Genomic DNA, 20252 nt, shown 5'->3' on the forward strand with positions numbered 1-20252 from the left:
AAGAAAAGGGACAAATCATCTATCCCAAGAAACAGAATGAAACGGTGTATGGGTATATATTATCTAAAAAATTTTATGTCTTCCTAAATGTTTGTTTCTGCTTTTCTCTAAAGATTTAACACTATTGGTCTTCTAATAGTCCCAGTTCAATTAAAATTTAAAGCTGACTTTGGAGTTGGAGAATGGCTCTCTCCTTCTTTAAACTCAAGCATGTTGTTAAAAGGAAAATGCAAACTCCCTGTATCATGCCAGAATAAAAGAGCCATCTTCTGCTATGGTACAGGACAAAAGCAAAATTAATTAAGGGACTATTCTATTACTAATCTCAACTCTTTGATTCTATTCTGATTCTTTAAACTTTTCTTAAAGTATAGATTTTATATCAAAATTTACAAGATTAATATATATATATATATATATATATATATATATATACATTTTAAACTTTGTTAAGATATGAATGGTCATATTGAAAGACCCCCGGCTGAGATCTTTCTCCGGGAGAGACCCCAAACCCAAGGAACACACCGAAACCACAGATCAGATGCAAAAGCAAGAGGGTTTATTTAGACCAGGTACCTGGGGCGAAGTCTCTTGGAGGACTTGCGCGCTTTCCTAGGGCAAGGGGGACTTTTTATGGGATCCCAGGGGCAGAGGCGCGGTTACAGAAGCAAGAAGCATAGTTACAGGGTCCCTATTGGTTGTTTCAAAGAAGGCCAGGGTGAACTTGGGGTCATATGTGTGTGGCTGATTTGGCCTTGTCCAGGCCAGCTGCTTATTCCTCAAGGCCAGGGGCCCGCCATAAAATATCAACTGTCTTACTCCCAAGGCTGCTGACCACAGTTATCTCTCTCAAGGCTGGCCATAGCTATCTCTGTCAAGGCCGGGTAGCTGGCTATGGCTGTGAACTCCTGTTTTTCTGATTCCTGCAGAATGGCGTTTCTAAGGCCAAGTTATTGGGGGGGGCATAACATCGGCCCAACGCCCCATATCCTCATAATGGAGCGGGGGTCTTTCATTCCCCCATTTTCTTTTGTACCAAATGAAATCTTTCATTTTAGGATGGAGAATAAGGGGTTAGCTCTATCTCTGACTGTCTGAGCCTCTGATATTGTTTGGTTAGGATCAAAGCCTGGGCAACAGAAACCTTATCCTTGATGAATTGCACCAATCTGTTGAGGATGTATGACCCAAACAATAAAATGAGCAGGAGGACGATTAGGGGGCCCATAATGGTGGAGACAAGGGTCATAAACCACGGTGACCTTTGGAACTATCTTTTAAATCATTTTTGTTGAGCATGGCTACTTGGAGCTGTCTGAATTGGCCGGTCTCCATAAGGGCTGCAGTCCCTGTATCTACCCCAGCAGCTATTTTGTTTATGGTAATTTTTTTCCAGTAACAGGGCCAGCGTCAGGGAAACAGGCTCTCTGGTGATGTCCCTCCTTATGTCAGGAGGACTATTAGGGGGATCAAGGGGACCCCCGGGTGAGTCTTATCTTTAGTGGGTTTGGAGAGCGTTGAACTAGATGTCTCGGTGCCCTCAGCTTCGTCGGGTTCCTTGGCAGTCTTTACATGTGACGTGTGGACCCAAGCCGCTGTCCCGTCAACCTCGGCTCTAGGTTCCTGGATTGATGGCGTCGGACCTAGACAGAGTCCCCAATCTTGAATGGGTGAGGCATCACCGGGCGGTTCAGTTGCTCCCGGCAGGCAGGGGTTTTTGCACCGTCTTTTGCATCAATTGGAGGGCTAGTGGCAAAAGAGGAGATATCAGAGTAAAGGAAATTTACAATTGGTGGGGGAGCCCCATACATGATCTCGAACGGGGTTAGGCCATGAGGCCCAGGAGTGTTCCGGGCTCGGTAAAGGGCTAGGGGGAGTAGGAGCACCCAATCTCTAGTGCCAGTTGCAAGCGTTAATTTGGTTAAAGTCTCCTTAATGGTTTTATTTGCACGTTCTACCTGTCCTGAGCTCTGGGGGCTGTATGCACAATGAAGTTTCCAATCGATCCCCCGTAGCCTGGCCACCTCCTGACTTACCTGGGAGACGAAGGCGGGCCCATTGTCTGACCCCAATATCTGGGGTATTCCATACCTGGGAAAGATGTCATCTAGGAGTTTTTTTGGTTACCACGTTAGCGGTCTTTTTTTCTTGGTAGGCAAGGCCTCTGTCCATCTATGATGTAAGCTTGTCGCTCGGGGCTCCATTCCGCCCCCATTTTCTTTTGTTAGTTCCTGGTCCTCCGGGCTTCCGCCATCCGGAGGGCCTGGGTCAGCGCGATCAGCTCTGCCTTTTGGGCCGATGTTCCAGGTGGCAGTGGTGAGGTCCAAACTATCTCCGATTCGGTGGTGACGGCTGCTCCAGTCCTCCGTTCTCTTTCTTGGAGGAAGCTGTTCCCATCCATGAACCAGGCAGCAGGGTTGCGGGGTTGAGGGAGACAACTGGTCTGCACACCATTCGATCTGAGGGCTGCTGGACCAGAGCTTTTACCGCATGGGAGGATAACACAGTTAATGGCTGTCCCAAAGTCAGTTTCCCTGCATCCTTGAGCAAAACAGCAATGGCTACCACATGTAGACAGGGGGGCGGGCCATCCTGCAGCTACCGGGCTTTCATGGCCCCAGTCTCTGTATCAACATTTCTTTTGCAAAGCCTGAGTTCTCGTCCACGAACAGTTTAAAGGGCTAGGACTTGTAGGGGGCTCCCTTTGGGTCCTGTCCAGATGTCAGCTGAACCTTTTTTTTTTTTTTTTTTTTCGGTGGTCCTTTGATACCTCCTGTTACCTGTGGCCCCCTGGACCAAAGCTGTGCGGTCATTGAGAGAGCCTCCGGTATGGGTCAGGACTGAATGTTGAGCCCCGGTGTCCACTAGGAAGGTCACTGGCTGCCCCCCTAATCTTGAGAGTTATCCTAGGTCGGGGGGAGGGGGTCTCCTGGCCTTGACCTCCCCAATCTTCCAGATTGAGGACCCTTGGCTTAGGTCTCCGAGACCCTTGAGGCTTTTTTTGATCAGTCACGAGCCCAATGTCCTCTCTGTTTACAGTAAGCACTTTGTCTTTGTCAAGCAGTGTTCTTTTTTTGATCTCCCGTCCTAACTTTCTAACTCCCTCTCTGACCTGTCCCTGAGACATTACAGTGGCCAGGACTTTTTTGTTTGTTTTTCCTCTCCCTCCGTGTCTCTCTAAGTTCTTTTTTTTAAAAACGCGCTGCCGGCGTCTCTTTCTGGTAACCTGAGCCCAATCGGTAGGGGGTTAGAGCCCCTGGAGACCCGCTAAGAGCAACTGGCCAGAGATGTAGGTGTTCCCTACCTTCGCTGCTTTGTCCCGCCTTCCTCGTAGGCGACCGGCAATTGGGGAGGAAGCAGGAACTCATCCTCCGCTGTTTGGGGGCCGCTGCAGGAGCCGCCGGTCCCTCCGGCGCTGTCGGGGGGGTTGTAACACTCGGGGCGGGGTGACTCGGCGTCCATGGGTGACGCCGCCCCCTAGTCACCTTTCCCATATTGGGCCGGAGCCGGTCGTGGCACATCGCTGTGGGTCGCCGGCCAGGGGGCGGTCCCTCGCCGACCCCATCCCCGGCCCCGCCTGCGTGTCCCTGCCACATCCCGTGTCCGCCTGCGCCGCCGCTGCCGACTGTGCCGCTCGGCCGCCCATCGCGCTATCCACCGCCCCTCCGAGCGAGCGGCTGTGGGGCGTTGCCGGGACCAAGGCCGCCTGCGCCGCCGCTGGCTCCCCGCCGCCCGGGTCCGGCTGGTCGCCGGCCCCGCCCCTGGCCCCGCCTGTGTCGCCGCGGGCCTCCGCCGCCCGGGTCCCGGCCAGCCGCGCCGGGGGCCGCCGCGCGCGCGCGCGCGCGCCGCCGGAGGGCAGGTCCGAGCCCGAGTAGGCGCGGGTGCGGCCGTTGGCGGCAGGGCCACTCTGCTTGGTGCCCATGTCCGCGCCGCCCCGGGCCTCCGCGATCAGATTCCCCTGGTCTGCACCAGCTCCAAGTCCGCTGTTAGGCGCCACGCGGAAAACCACGGCCCGGCGGGGCGGACTCCTCCGCCCGCACGGGAGACATGGACAGCCGGGGAGAGCGGGGAGTGAGGGGAGCCCCCCCAGCGCCGTCCCGGGAGCTCCGGCACCCGCCGCCGCCACCGCCATCACCGCTGACGGCCTGCGGGGACTGGGCAGGGGGCGTCCCGGCGCCCTAGCTTCCCGGCAGCCCTGCCTGCGCGTTTCCTTTTCCCGCACCCGCCTGCAAGCCTGCCCGCGCGCCCGCCTGCGCCGGAGCAGCGGCCCGCGGGGAGAGGAAAAGACTTGCTGGTGTGGGGTTAGGGAGGAACAGGGAGTGGGAGGGATCCGCCGATCTGGCTTCCTCGGCTCTGGGATTCGGCGAGCGCTGCTGCCGCCGGGGGGCTGAGGGGAAGAGAAACGGCTTAACCCATGGGGGAGGTTCTGTTGTCAGGAGTCTCCACATGGCAATGTATGGGACCTGGTCCGGGTGGCCATGGGGACTGGAAGCAAAAACTTTTTTTTTTTCCACCTGTGAAATAAGACTGAGGTTAAAGGTTTCCTGACGAGGCCATCCTACATCCATTTTAACCCAATCGGCCTCGCAAAGAGTGATCTATTTTTTTTTTCTTGATTACGACTCCTTTGTTGTTGGCTCGTGTCTTTCTTTACGTCTGACCAGTGTTTAAGCATGAGGCTCAAGGGGGTGATGACAGTCTGTCCTATGGCTGTTTTTAAGAGGAGAACGGTTAAACAGAAAACAAAAAAAAACGACAGACCAATATAAATAAGACTAACACTCGCTGCGCGGCTTCGGTTCCAAACCGAAAGCAAAACCAGAAAAACCGTGCCCCCAGAGGGGTCTTCAGACCGTGCCACAGAGGGCACTTCAGATGAACCGTGGAACGTCTTCCAGGTTCCCAGATTCCCCTAGGACGTCTCCCAGGGTTCAGTGGCGAAGTCCAGACCCGTCGGTCCCCCCTTTCAGATCCACTGACACAGACAGATTATCAGACGCAGGCGCGGAGACAAACAAACAACATTTAACACTCAGACAAACAGACAACCCTCAGACTGGACAGGGATGACATAAATCAAGGCCGGCCGGCTTACCTCCTGATGGTGGGTCGGTGGTCCCAGGGAGGGGTCTCAATCCCCGTACGGGCCACCAAATGAAAGACCCCCGGCTGAGATCTTTCTCCGGGAGAGACCCCAAACCCAAGGAACACACCGAAACCACAGATCAGATGCAAAAGCAAGAGGGTTTATTTAGACCAGGTACCTGGGGCGAAGTCTCTTGGAGGACTTGCGCGCTTTCCTAGGGCAAGGGGGACTTTTTATGGGATCCCAGGGGCAGAGGCGCGGTTACAGAAGCGAGAAGCATAGTTACAGGGTCCCTATTGGTTGTTTCAAAGAAGGCCAGGGTGAACTTGGGGTCATATGTGTGTGGCTGATTTGGCCTTGTCCAGGCCAGCTGCTTATTCCTCAAGGCCAGGGGCCCGCCATAAAATATCAACTGTCTTACTCCCAAGGCTGCTGACCACAGTTATCTCTCTCAAGGCTGGCCATAGCTATCTCTGTCAAGGCCGGGTAGCTGGCTATGGCTGTGAACTCCTGTTTTTCTGATTCCTGCAGAATGGCGTTTCTAAGGCCAAGTTATTGGGGGGGGCATAACATCGGCCCAACGCCCCATATCCTCATAATGGAGCGGGGGTCTTTCAATATAGAGTACTAACTAATTCTAGAAAAAAGGCTAGCTGCATATATATGTTTTTGTGTTCGAGTCTCTTATCAGTTTTCTGCAGGAAATCACGGCCAGGCCTAACATCAACTGAAGTCTCCAGAAAGAAGATGGGGCCCCACAACAACAATTCCACGTGGACAATAATAATATCATTAAGCTGACAAACATCATCCACAGATCAGCTTTGAACTACAAGGTGCTCAGAGCAATTTTGAGATGACTAGCTGAGATGATCCAGTCTCAAAGACTACTTGAATAAGGACTTGAGATAAACCCTGAACTTTGGCATTATACACAGACTGGATAATGAAGGATATAGTTACCTCTCCTAGAATTTGACAATTAACCTAAAATTTTTCTTTCAGGATAAAGAAAACTTCGCCCATATCCAGCAGGAAGCAATTTTAAGAATACGACGCCCACATTCCCAAAGAGGTGGTGTGGGGTGGGTGGTTTTTTGGTCCTTTTAATGGGTTTTGGTTCTGGGATAATTTTCAGTATTTAGGGGGGTTGGTTACAAGTTATTGTCAAGGGTTAAGAAAAAGGCTAAGCAAAGGAGATTAGATTTAAGGTTCTTGTTTAAAAAAAAAGAAAGAAAGAAAGAAAGAAAAGAAAAAGACAATTACTAATACTTTCCATTGGATTGAATTGTTTTATATTATATACAAATTTGAAACTGATATTAGAAAGAAAAGAAAAAGACAATTACTAATACTTTACATTGGATTGAATTGTTTTATATTATATACAAATTTGAAACTGATATTGTTAGAAAATGCTATATGTATATTTCTAATTGTATTTATACCATTCATTTAACAATGTAATACAAATTTCTGATCCTTGAATGTTATTATTACCAACTACTAGGATATAAAGAAATGAAAGTTAGTAGTTAGACATTACAATAGAACTTGTAGTCATATTAGATATGTTTTAAAAATTGAGCAGAGATGTTTTAGACAGGTCATCTTCAAACCCTTCAGAGATCTACAGAATATGGCATTTAAAATGTTTTAATAACTTAGAAAATTTTTCTTTTTTGAGACATGTCGGCTCCTGGCAGTACCAATCTACTTCAGAGAAAATATGGGCATTGAAGAAACTGCATATGGAGTCAACTTTCATTTTGGCAAAAGTTAGCTACTGGACAACAAAGTATCCTCAAATCAACAGGACAAAATGGACAGACAGAACATGAAACAAGGGACTACTGATTCTTGCCAAAACAAGTGTGGTTATGGCTTTATCAAAAGGCATCTTCTGAGGCCAGGACAATATGGCACCATCCCTGAAGTGGCCTTCGCATCCGGAAAAGGTACGGTGCCCTTTTCTTTGAAGGCAGCTTAACAGGCAGAGGGCCGATGGATTCTGTTGTACAATGGAACAGCAGCTGAAAGCTCATGCCTCTCAAAAGTAGACTGGCATTTAATAGAGGGATGTGGAGAAGAAGGGGATGCTGAGATGAAGCCATATATATATACACAGCCAAGAAGAATGGACAGCTGAATTTAAAAACTGTCAACAATTTCCAGAATTTAAAATCCTGAATCATGACAGGACACTAGTGGAATTCAGGTGTTTCTGGTACGTGGACTGCTATCACCCAATGTGAGGTTGAACTGTTGACCTTGTGTACATCCTACATCACAAATGAGTCTGTCAGATACACTAAGCCTATAGGCTGAAGATGATGCCCCAACACTGCGGAGAAACCTCAGGTGACTGCCCAGGCAGTTGGCTGTTTCTGTCAACTCACAAATTTTTTGGAAGTTGCTTGCATGCACTTCCTGTTTTTATTTTTGTTAGCTAATATTATTCCCTTCTTGGGTCTCTGAGGGAGTTGAAGATTAGTTAGTTATGGTTGAAGATTAGTTAGTTATAGTTGAAAATTAATTAGGATAGAAAGTGCATTAGATACATCTTAGATTTACCAAAATAGGATAGATAATGGAATTATTTCTCTGATTTGTCAAATACCTGGTTAGGTATTTATTACTTGCATATATTGTATATAGTTATTATACTTTTGTATATAGTTTTTCTTTTGTTAGTTATAACCTTTTGCTTTTTTTTCTTTTTATTAAAATAGAAAAGGGGAAATGTGGTGGTAATCTAATTGTACTGAAATGTGATTTTGATTGTATGTTAATAAATAAAGTTACCTGGGGGGTCAGAGCTATTAGAGCCATAGCAAGAGTGTGGTGGTGGTGGCACATGCCTTTAATCCCATAGATCTCTGTGTGTTCAGGGATACAGCCAGCATTGGAGACATATGCCTTTAAGACCTAGGGGGCTGTACATTCAGACAGTGATGAGGCAGTCACGTGTTTGGGTTTACAACCAATGAGAAGGCAGAACAAAATACTATAAATAGACGAACAGACAGAAAATAGGTCTCTTTCAGGAAGCTGGGACACCGCAGGCGGAAGGGTGAGATTTTAGCTCTGAGCTCTGACCTCTCGGCTTTCTCTTTTACATTGTTTCTGTGTTTCTTATTTAATAAGACGATTGGTTACATCAATACACTTGGTAGTCCAGGCTGGCCTCTAACTCACAATGATCCACCTGGCTCTGCCTCCGGAGTGCTGAGATTAAAGGCGTGCGCCACCACCGTCTGGCCACCTTATTTTCTTTTGAGACAAGTTCCCTCACTGAACCTTGAGAGCACCCATTTGGCCTGAGTGGCCAGTGAGCTCCAGGAATCTGCCTGGCTCCTCTTCCCTAACACTGAGATTACAGGGGTAAACATGGGAATCCAAACCCAGGTAGTGCAGGAAAAGGAAATCCATGGATTACCAATAATGAATCTATTTACTGGGGATTATAAGGGGTATCAACTCACTGATACAGGATAGGCAATTTCAGTCCCAGAGTCCCTGGAAAGCTGAGAACTGGTCCCGCACTGTTTCACACCACCTGGCCTGGTCTTCACCATCCAGGAGTGCAAGAGAGAACAGATCTGCTCATGTGCTCCTCAGGTCTTAAGTTAGCCAAATGGCCATGCCCTATGAGCTGGTACCCAAGGTCATAGGTGGAACAAATACCCGCTACACCCAGATCTTCATGCTAGCACAGCAAATGCTTTACCAGCTGAGCTATCTCTCCAGCCCTATAAATCTTTTAATAAACATTAAATACTTCCTTCACTATTTCATAAAAGAGAATGGGCTTTGTTGTTCAATTTGGGTTAGAAAGTACGGTTCCTTGGGATTACAGAGATGGCTCAGTGCTTAGGAGCACTTGCTGGGAAAACACATATACATTCAATTAAAAAAACTCTGTGTAGTTCTGGCTGGCCTGGGACTTGAAAGATGCACATGTGCCAGGCAGTAGTGGTGCACGCCTTTAATCCTAGTACTCGGGAGGCAGAGACAGGCGGATCTCTGAGTTCGAGGCCAGCCTGGTTCTATAGCGTAAGTTCTAGGACAGCCAGAGCTACACAGAGAAATCATGTCTGGAGAGAGAAACAGAGACAGAGAGAGAAAGAGAGAGAGACAGAAAGAGAGAGAGACTGGGCCTGCATGGGCTTTTGAAACATCAAAGCCCACCACCATTGATACACCTCTTCCTCCAACAAGGCCACACCTCCTAATCCTTCTCAAACAGTTCCACCAGCTGGGAACCAAACATTCTAACATATGAACCACCTATGGGGACATTGTCATCCAAACCACAGCAAATGGCTGCATTCTCATCAGGAAGTTATTTACCCCCCTTTCCCCCCCCACCCCCATCCCACCACCCCAATCCCTGCCGAAACCTTTAGGTCTCTCTACTTTGATTTCACATATGTTTTGCTATCCCTTCCCACACTTCAGGCCGGTGCCCCTTCTTTCTCTCATAAGCCTTTTTTAGCTTCCTGGCTGCCACACACAGCCCAATTTAAAACCTAAAAGTTCAACGCTGTGGCCCATGTATGAGAGAGAACACACGGTGTTTGCCATTTTGTGTCTGGGTTACTTCACTGTCCCCCGGTTCCACCCATTCTCCTGCAAAGTTCATAATTCCACTTGTCTTTGTAGCTGAACAGAATCCCACTCTGTGTGTGCCATGTTCTCACTGTCCAGCCCTCAGTTGGAAGGTGACACCCAGGCCGACTGGCTTTCCTCACTACTATGAACAGTGTCACAGTGAACGTGAATGTGCAAGTTCAATCTCGTCCAGTTTTCTTTGTCTAGCCAACATTAGTTTCAGTAAGATCAATTTTTGACTTGTAAATTCGATTTTATTTAATAATTTTTTATGTGTATGAGTGTTTTGCCTGTGTGTCTGTGTACAACATATGTGTCTAGGTCAAAAGAGGGTACTGATCCCCCGGTACTGGAGTTATTGATGATTGTGAGCCACCATGTGGGTGCTGGAAACTGAACCCTGGTCCTCTGCAAGAGCATCAAGTGCTCTTATCCACTGAGCCATCTCTCCAGCCTAAGTTGTTTTTTGTTTCTTTGGTTTTTTTTTTGTTTGTTTGTTTTTGTTTTTGTTTTTTGAAGTAGGAGTTCCAGGTCAGCAAGCATCAAATTTTGATACCGTCTCAAAACAAACTTAGAAATGTTGTGTTAGCCGAGGTTGTAGAATGCCTAAGGTCCTAGGTTCATTCCACGCCACCTCAATAATAAATGTCCATGTCTTGTCGGGCAGGGTGGCTCATCCCTATAACTCCACTACTCTGGAGGCTGAGGCAGGAGACTACTGAGCATTTTGGGCAACCTGGACTCCTTACTGAGTCACAGGCTGGTCTGGGCTACACTATGAGATCCTTTCCTTGAATTAATTATTTTAATGAGTGTTTGTTGTCTTACCAACCTGTTGACTGCTGGGCACTGGGTGAGTTCTCAAACCCGGGAAGCAGAGTGGGAAGAACCGTCCTCTCAATGTTGGTTTCCCCACATGACTTTCCTTTCCTCACAGAAAATCACGTGATTTCAAGTGTAAAACAGATCAAGTTCCTGTGATGGCCAACAGATGTCGCTGTGTGCGCTTCCCATAAAATTTAAAAGCAGGGCTGGAGAGAAGGCTCAGGGTTAAGAGCAAGTACTGCCCTTCCAGAAGACCAGAGTTCAGTTCTCATCACCCACCTAGAACAGCTCACAACCACAGGGTCACTCCAGCTCCACGGGATCTGACACCCTCTCCCGACCTTTGTGGCTACCTGTGTGCATACACATACACATGAATAAAAATAAAATCCCTCTTTAGAAAAGATTTAAACACTCAAGTCACAGGGAACAGTTTAATAAAGGGCCCAAAGCAGCTTGACATTGCTATATATAGCCCAGCCTGCCTGGACGGGGGATGCTCTTGCCTCGGCCTGCACATTGCTGGGATTGCAGGCATGCACCCCCACATCTGACACTCAATACATTTTTTTTTAAGTTTGCATTAACAAGAAGTTAACCTTCAATGCCAGGCATGGTGGCACATGCACTTAGGAGGCAGGGGCAGGAGGATCACGATTAGCATGAGGCCAGTCTGGTCTACAGAGTGAGTTCCAGGACAGCATGTGCCTGGGAAGTGGAGACAGAAGGATTGTGAGGCCAGCCTAAGGTTATACAGTGATATTCTCTCAGAAAACAACAAAATCAGGCAGTGGTAGCATAGGCCTTTAATCCCAGCACTTAGGAGGCAGAGGCAGGCAGAGCTCTGTGAGTTTGAGACCAGCCTGGTTTACAGAGCGAGACCCAGGACAGTCAGGGCTACCAAAGAAACCCTGTCTCAAAAATTAAAAAACAAACAAACAAAAATTAAAAAGAAAGAAAGAAAACAACAAAAGCTAAAATCTTTGTGTTGCAGAGAACACTATAAAGAAAACTAAAAGCCCACAGAAGGAAGGTATGTTTTTTCAAACTGTCTATCTGGGTAAGAGACTTGTATCTGTAGTATATAAACAACTCTTAGAAATCAGTTGAAAGACAACCCAGGGGGCTGGCGAGATGGCTCAACAGTTAAGAGCTCCTGCTGCTCATGCAGAGGACCACAGTTCTGTTCCCAGCACCCACATCAGACAGCTCACAATGGTATCAGCTCCGGTTCCAGGGGATCTGATGTCCACTTCTAAACTCCACAGGTACCCACACACATACATGTGCAGACATGTGTGTGTATACTCATGCACACATACATATAAATTAAGATCTTTAAAATGTGCTTAATTTAAAAAGAGGATAATCCATTTCTAAGACTTTGGATATTTCTCCAAAGCAAATGGAAAAAGTCTACGAGAAGAGGCTGAGTGGTGGTATTTATTTATTTATTTATTATTTAGTTTTGATTTTCTGAAACAGGGTTTCTCTGGGTAGTCCTGGCTGTCCTGGAACTCACTCTGGAGACCAGGCTAGCCTCAAACTCACAGAGATCCACCTGCCTCTGCCTCCTGAGTGCTGGGATTAAAGGCTTGTGCTACCACGCCCAGCTCATAGTTCATATTTATAATTCCTGCACTCAGGAGGCAGAGAAAGAATGATCACAAGTTGGCAGCTAGCCTGGGCTACATCATGTTTCAAACAGCCTGGACTATACAGTGAGACCTTATCTCTAGAGAGGGAATAGAGATAGAGCGCAGGCAGGACACACGAGCTATGAAGAGGAACTGGAAAAGGGGGGCTTACCTTCAGAAGTGGGGAAAGAGGACAAGACAGAAGGAGAGGAAGTGGGGAAGTAACACTAAGGATGTTTGAAGAGCCATCGGGAATCATATTTTATATTTATTTAGAATTATATATAAATTTCAATCAAGTTCAATTAGACATATATAGTCTAAATGAAGTTATACCACTTAGAGTGACAATGTTCCACCAAGTCCCACAGACTAAGACAACCCCAACTGAGCACGTTGTCCTACACCTTTAGTCCCAGCACTCAAGAGGCAGAGGCAGGAGGATCTCTGTGAGTTCAAGGCCTGCCTGGTCTACAACAGAGCGAGTTCCAGGATATCCAGCACTATGTAGAACCTGTCTCAAACAACACACACACACACACACACACACACACACACACACACACACACATTATTGGTTGTTTTTTTACTCTTTTTTTGTGAGGGTGCCACCCAGCTCCCAAATAAATCACACATGGAAGCTTATTCTTAATTATCAATAATGCCTGGCCTTAGCTTGTCTTAGTTTCTTGCCAGCTTTCCTTAACTTACCCCATCTACCTTTTGCCTCTGTCTTTTCCCATTCTCTTACTTCTGTAAATCTTACTCTTACTCCATGGCTTGCTGTGTAGCTGGGTGGCTGGCCCCTGGGGTCCACCTCCTTTTCTGGCTCCTAGATCTTAGATCTCTCCTCCCTGTTTTCTCCTTCTGCCTGCCAGCCCCGCCTATCCTTTCTCCTGCCTTGCTATTGGCCATTCAGATCTTTATTAGACCATCAGGTGTTTTTTTTTTTTTTTTTTTGGTTTTTCGAGACAGGGTTTCTCTGTGTAGCTTTGCGCCTTTCCTGGAGCTCACTTGGTAGCCCAGGCTGGCCTCGAACTCACAGAGATCCGCCTGCCTCTGCCTCCCAAGTGCTGGGATTAAAGGCGTGCGCCACCACCGCTCGGCCCCATCAGGTGTTTTAGACAGGCACAGTAACACAGCTTCACAGAGTTAAACGAATGCAACGTAAGCAAAAGTAACACACCTTAAAATAATATTCTACGACGTTTCCCCCTTTTGTCTAAATAAAAATAAAGGTTTTAACTTAAACATAGTAAGTTTATATACAACAATGACAATTATCAAGTAAAAATTACATTCACAATATTCTGTCCATTTGTAGTTAGCACATTCAGAGAAAATAATGCATTATTTATCCTATCTTAGTGAATCCAAAATTTTACACCTAATTTACTTTCTATCATAACTAAGGAAATCTGCAATTATAACTATCTAGTTTTCAACTCAATCAAAGACCCAGAAGGATGTAATATTATTTAACAGAGACATTGGCTGCCCAAACAGTTGCCCAAAGTTCCTCTGCAACATTGGGACATCTTCAGCCTACAGGCCTAGAGTATCTGGCAGACTTTTCTATGAAGCAGGAATTTTAGACACTTTTACCTTGTTTTGGCAAAGTTCACCAGTCACTTTCCTCTGTGTCCTGCAGAATATCTGGCAGATTCTTCTGGGAAGCAGGAAATTTGAAGGACTGTTCTGCCTTGTTTTGGCAAGGATCAACAGTCACTTTCCTCTGTGTCCTGCATGTCCAGTCTGCACAGCACGTTGTCAGCAGTCGAAGGCAAGAGCAGTTCCTTTGCCCAGGGGCTAACATTGCCACAGTGAAGGCAAACATCATAAGGAGTTTCTTGAATGCCCATCATCTTCTCTGAAGTAAATTGGTGCTGCCAGGAGCAGATGTGTCTCATTGTCATGAAAAACTTGAAGTTAACGAAGCATTTTAAATGCCATATTCTGTAGGTCTTTGAAGGGTTTGAAAACCATTGGTCTATTTAAAATATATCTCTATGTGATCTGGAGAGCATACCTAACATATCTACAAATTTGATGGTTATAAATGACTGACCAGTAACCTATGTTTCCTGACTATCCTATGTAGTTTATAATAACAGCTTTCAAAAACTAGAATTTTACTTTACATTTTTAAATAAACTACATAGATACAGTACCTTAAACAAGAATAGAAACATATATATATACTATGTTATAACAAAAATAACCTTAAATTTTTAATCAACATACAAAAATCCTTTAAACAAGAGTAGAAACATGGGCTGGAGATGGCTCAGAGGTTAAAAGCACTGGCTGTTCTTTCAGAGGTCCTGAGTTCAATTCCTAGCAACCACATGGTGGCTCACAAACATCTATAATGAGATCTGATGCCCTCTTCTGGCCTGCAGGGATATATGCAGGCAGAACACTGCATACATAATAAACAAATCGTTTTTTAAAAAAGAGTAGAAACATATACAGTGTAACAAAAATAACTTTAAATTTGTATCAATATTCTATATTCCCCTAAATGATAACAAACATCCATAACCCACCAAATAACCAAAAACCCACCTACATCCCCCAACTCATGGGAATATGGGCATAGTTTTCTCCCACAGACTACTTCCTGCTATCTGTGGACAAAGTATCTTTAGGGTCCCAGAGAAAAATTTTGAGATGACGACCAAGTTCTGAGAAGACAAGCAATAACCTTTGCTAATAGATATCACCTGTCAAGTTTCAGGAGGTCTCGCCTGATCAAATCTTATCCATATTAACCCTGAAGGAATTCACAGCCTCTCATCTCCTGTGGGAACAAAACTCCAAAGCATTTTTGATTTCCATTTTGACAAATATATTTTTGACTTCTTTTTTAAAGTTAAGGCATTCCTAAGATATCTAGATTGTTTCAGTTTAGCAGTCCAGTTCCTAACCCCATGTGTCCTAGCAACTGTCTTTTGCTTCAACAATCAAAAAATTCAAAATCAATGCATACCGGATCCAGACTACCTGTGTATTTTCCATCTCTACATGGCTTATTCTTTTTTATTCTCTTTAAAGACTTTATTTTATAAACTATTCATTTTTTTCTATGACTATATCCTTTTCCTTTTCTTAAGCCTATGCACATTATTAAACACACTGTAACCTGCTTGGAGGTTTTTCTGTTTGGACCTCTTTTACTGCATATCGTTTAGCCTTTTTGTTTGTTTGTTTGTTTGTTTGTTTGTTTTTGTTTTTCGAGACAGGGTTTCTCTGTGTAGCTTTGTGGTTTCCTGGAGCTCACTCTGTAGTCCAGGCTGGACTTGAACTCATAGAGATCCTCCTGGCTCTGCCTCCCAAGTGCTGGGATTAACAGTGTGCGCCACCACCGCCTGGCTCTTTTAGCCTTTTTTGACCATGTGAGCTAACTTACACCTGGATCCTCCACACATGGCTCTCAGCTGGCTCTGCCCACTTCTCAGGTCATAAAAACAATCGTGAAATTTGTGGCCGGATTGGAGGTTTGTCTGACCAGAAACTGCATTCAACCTTCCTAGAGCTCTGGAATGCTGATGCTTGTGCTGCAGCAGGCATTTTTATTTAGTTTTTTGTTCCTACTTAATGTACTAGCTGTTCAAAGGCTCAGGGACTGGCAGAGACTGTCCAGCCAAACCTCTTAAAGGAGCTGTATACTTTTTTTTCCCCCAAAGCTTTCTCAGGCACTAAGAAAGGTCAAGTGCCCCACATTGGGCGCCAATTTGTTGTTGGAAGTTTTTTACTCTTTTCTTTGGTGGGGGGGAATGCCACCCAGCTCCCAAATAAATCACATCTGGAGGCTTATTCTTACTTATGAATGATCAGCCTTAGCTTGGCTTACTTTCTTGCCAGCTTTCCTTATCTTTACACATCCTTTCTACCTTTTGCCTCTGGCTTTTCCAGTTCTCTTCTCTAAATCTTACTCTTACTCTTGCTGTGTAGCTGGGTGGCTGTCCCCTGAGTCCTCCTCCTTCTCTGGCTCCTAGCTCTCTAATCCCTCTTCCCAGATTTCTCCTTCTATTTATACTCTCTGCCTGCCAGCCCTGCCTATCCTTTCTCCTGCCTTGCTATTAACCAATTCTTTATTAGACCATCAGGTGTTTTACACAGGCACAGTATCACAGTTTCACAGAGTTAAACAATACAACATAAACAAAAGTAACACACCTTAAAGTAATATTCTACAACACACACACACACACACACACACAAAGGCACACAGTGCCAGACACAAGAAACTTCATTTTGTGTTGTTGGTCAGAGAAGTCCAAAAGACTCCCAAAACTGTAGGCTCTTGCTGTTGCCTTTGGCTGCCTCCCAGAAACTGAAGGTGTGATCCTATTGCTGAAGACACCACATACTTCAGACAGAGGATTTGCAGGAATGAAGCTGGACCTGACCTGAAGTCTCCTCCCTGGGGACTAGCTCTCATAATATCAGAAGGACCAGCCAAGGAAGGAAAGCACCCAATAGTCCTACCCAGATATGATGTAATCACAACCCAGATGTGATGCAATCACAAGCCAGATGTGCCATAATCACAAGCCAGATGTGATGCCTACCAACAACAATAACCAGGATGGTAAGAAAGCCCAAAAGGAACAATAGTGACACTTCTATCCTGGGACTTAAGGCTCCCTCAATAGGAGGGAAACTTATGTCTAGTTATATAAACTATGCATGGCTGGTGAGGCATGGAACCAGGGGAGCCTGCTGCTGGCGCTTTCCAGAACCAGTATAATTCCCAACTGCATTTTAATACTTATCCGTATACCCACAGGGAAGGCAGCTCTCACCTCTCATCAGAGAAGCCTCTTACATTACAAAAACAAACAAACAAAGCCACAGCTGGTTCCAGTGCAGAGAACAACTGACTGAGGGGTGCCCAGCCCCAGTGGACACATCTAAACACAAGACCTCTACACTTAAGACTCGGGGATATCAAGGGAGACTGGGGGAGAGTGCAGGAGCCAGAGAACCCGGACAGGACGTCTGCTGAGAGACAGTGTCGTCTATGTTTGAAGGGGAACCTGCGCCCAGGAAATCCCAATGTAGTTTGCTAAGCAAGACCCCAAAAGTGACAACACCAATTGCCAGAGCCACACAGATGGGGGGAGCTATCACAGGCTTCAGCCCTAGAGGAAGAACAGGTGCCTGAGAGACAGACTTAGTCTCCTCCTGGAACAATCCCCAAGGTAGTTTAGCAAATCCCAAGAGGTCAGCCATAAACACATACGAGCTGCACTAATGATCCCAGCAGACTGTGTCTGTGTCTGTGTGTGTGTGTGTGTGTGTGTACATATGGATATGTAACAATTATACTTGAAGAAAAAGAGGTCATGAATTTGAGAAGGAGTTGGAACACAGGAGGGAAGAGAAGGAGGAGGAGATGTTGTAAATACAGTACTCATATATGAAATTCTAAAAAAAAAAATACAAAAACAAAAATGGACAACGACAAAAAAACCACGATGAGCTGGGCGGTGGTGGCGCACGCCTTTAATCCCAGCACTTGGGAGGCAGAGCCAGACGGATCTCTGTGAGTTCGAGGCCAGCCTGGGCTACCAAGTGAGTTCCAGGAAAGGCGCAAAGCTACACAGAGAAACCCTGTCTCGAAAAACCAAAAAAAAAAAAAAAAAAAAAAACCACGATGAGATACTACATCACAAGCACTAAAAAGATGCATAGACCATCACGTCGGTAAGGACTGGAGAAACTGGACCCTGTAATTCTACCTTGTGGAGAGGATTATAAAATGGTACAAACTCTTACTTTGTTTTTAAGACTTATATATACGTTTTTAAATTGTGTGTACATGAGTGTCTGCATGGAGGTGCCCACACTTGAGGTCAGGTGGCTGCAGCATCTAGAAGAAGTTCAGGCCCTCAGCGTTTAACTGCTGGGCCACCTCCCCCGGCGGCGCTGGCACATGCTTCTTAACCCCTACACTGCCAGCACACCGCTGAGGCAGTCACATGCTTTTCTACACTCAAGGTTGAACCTACAACTAGAGAATAAAGGGCAGGCATCCGTCGTGTGCTCCAGTCTGAGGTCTGTGACTCACTCTCTGATCCACCAAATCCACTGTGGGGCTTACACACATTGCAGTGCTTTCTACTTTAGGAGCGTGACCTCACGGCACAGGAACTTAGCAGTCTGAGTCACACGAAGTCTTGACAGAAGTAGCAGTAGTGAAATGCTGTTCCTTTTACGCAGACTGTTCCCACTATATTCACAGGTGTGTGACATCACCAATGTCCAATTTTAGAACATGTTCACCTCCCCAAAGGAGGTAACCCCCACTTTTTCAGCCCCTCCACATTCTCTCTTCCCCACCCCAGACAAGCAGTAGGCTCCAATCTCTGCAGGTTTTCTGACTCTGGATTCACCATGTCCTCTTTGGGAACTGGCTTCTTTCACTTTGAATGGCATTTTTAGACTCATCCAGGTTGCAACACTTTTGCTAATCATGTCTGTGGCACGGGTACACTTCCTTTAGCCACCCACCAGTCGGGCGGGGACAGTTCAGTTGCTTGCAGTCTGGGGTTGTTATGAATAATGTTTCCATGAATTTTCACATACAGGTCTTTGTACGAACATATGCTTTAATGTCTTTGGGATATGTACCTAGGAATGGACTCTTTGGGTTTTACGGAAGCTTGATGTTTTTTGCAGGATTTGCTGATACATGGCTTTAAATTCTGCATTCAGGAAGCAGAGACAGGAGGAGCTCTGGGAGTTCAAGGCCAGCCTGACAAACACAGCAAGTCCAGGCCAGTCACAGCTACACCGTCAGACTCTGCTTCAAAAGCGTTCCTTGCTAGGCGGTGGTGGCGCACGCCTTTAATCCCAGTACTCGGGATGCAGAGGCAGGCGGATCTCTGTGAGTTCGGGGCCAGCCTGGTTTCCAAAGAGAGTTCCAGGAAAGGCGCAAAGCTACACAGAGAAAACCCATCTCCAAAAAAAAAAAAAAAAACAACCCACAAACAACTTTTCAAAATGGTTTTACCAAAACTGGGCATTGTCATGCATGGTCCCAGCATGTAGGCAGCAAAGACAGGAAGATCAGGAGTTTAAGGCTGGTCTCAGCAAACTAGTGAATTCAAGGCCAGCCTGAACTACAGACCTTGTCTCAAAAAAACAAAAATGAGCCGGGCAGTGGTGGTGTACTGCTTTAACCCCAGCACTGGGGAGGCAGAGGCAGGTGGACCTCTGTGAGTTCCAGGCCAGCCTGGTCTACAGAATGAGTTCCAGGACAGCCATGGCTACACAGAAAAACCCTGTCTCAAAAGAACAAGACAGGAAGGAAGGGAGGGAGGGAGGGAGGGAGGGAGGGAGGGAGGGAGGAAGGGAAACTCAAGCCAAAACTGGGGCTGGAGAGATTGTTCATTGGATATGAACACTTCCTTCCTTTACAAAGGACCTGGGTTCAGTTCCAGCACCCAGCTTGTCAGGCAGCTCATAATCACCTGGAACTCCAGCTCCAAGAGGCTAACACAATTCTTCTGTGGGCATCTGTACTCGGCACTCACATGCATACACACACACACACACACACACACACAATCTTCCAGACCCAGGGAAGCTCATTATGTAGACCAGGCTGGTCTGGAACCTTTAGCAATCCTCCGGCTTCAGCCTCCCAAGTAGCTGTGATGGCAGGCCTTTGGCACCAAGCCTGACTCAGATTCATCATTTCTGAAAGATCTTAAAAATGATTTTCAAAGTTTTGACATGCCACAGGATCTCTACCTTGATTTTTCCTGGGAGAATGGGCATTAAGGAGTATTCACATTTCCCAGTGTCTGAAGACTCTTGAACAAATTTTATCTGAGCTTCGGATGGAATAAGGGTCGTGTTGTTTCATTTCTATTGCATGTGAGTGGGTGAGGTCAGCACTTCCCAAGTATCTGATGAGCCGACTTTAAGAAGTGATCACATAGAAACGGGGTGCTGAGTGACAAGAGAGGTGGAGAGGGGTGTGGAGAGGGGTGTGGAGAGGGGTGTGGAGAGGGGGTACTTAACGGGTACAGCACAGCTGGAGAGAAGTTTGGGGTGTTTTTGAGACAGGG

At 46.2% G+C, this 20252-nt stretch overlaps 2 protein-coding genes across 2 annotated transcripts; both read right to left on the minus strand.

The window, feature by feature from the left end:
* Window positions 1-540: 540 nt before the first annotated feature.
* LOC143268418 (uncharacterized) lies at window positions 541-3489 on the minus strand. The gene is made up of 2 exons (XM_076550660.1): window positions 3308-3489; window positions 541-2483 (listed from the first exon to the last, which is right to left on the minus strand). The coding sequence occupies exons 1-2, from the start codon at window positions 3463-3465 to the stop codon at window positions 2228-2230; spliced, it is 414 nt and encodes a 137-aa protein (XP_076406775.1). The 5' UTR covers window positions 3466-3489; the 3' UTR covers window positions 541-2227.
* LOC143268529 (uncharacterized) lies at window positions 541-4135 on the minus strand. Its single transcript, XM_076551640.1, has 2 exons — window positions 3489-4135; window positions 541-1749 (listed from the first exon to the last, which is right to left on the minus strand). Exons 1-2 carry the CDS (start codon window positions 4133-4135, stop codon window positions 1647-1649), a joined length of 750 nt encoding a protein of 249 aa, XP_076407755.1. The 3' UTR covers window positions 541-1646.
* Window positions 4136-20252: the final 16117 nt, after the last annotated feature.

This window comes from Peromyscus maniculatus, chromosome 14, assembly GCF_049852395.1.
Source record: "Peromyscus maniculatus bairdii isolate BWxNUB_F1_BW_parent chromosome 14, HU_Pman_BW_mat_3.1, whole genome shotgun sequence".
Taxonomy (NCBI): Eukaryota; Metazoa; Chordata; class Mammalia; order Rodentia; family Cricetidae; genus Peromyscus; species Peromyscus maniculatus.

Bases quoted from the DNA above. Each gene is read 5' to 3' on its own strand.
- LOC143268418 (XM_076550660.1), bottom strand. From the start codon at position 3,465: ATGGACGCCGAGTCACCCCGCCCCGAGTGTTACAACCCCCCCGACAGC. The intron at 2,484-3,307 runs GTAGGGAACACC...ATGCGGTAAAAG, and splicing joins GGCGGGACAAAGCAGCGAAG to CTCTGGTCCAGCAGCCCTCA.
- LOC143268529 (XM_076551640.1), bottom strand. From the start codon at position 4,135: ATGGCGGTGGCGGCGGCGGGTGCCGGAGCTCCCGGGACGGCGCTGGGG. The intron at 1,750-3,488 runs GTGACTAGGGGG...TTTTGCCACTAG, and splicing joins TCCGGCCCAATATGGGAAAG to CCCTCCAATTGATGCAAAAG.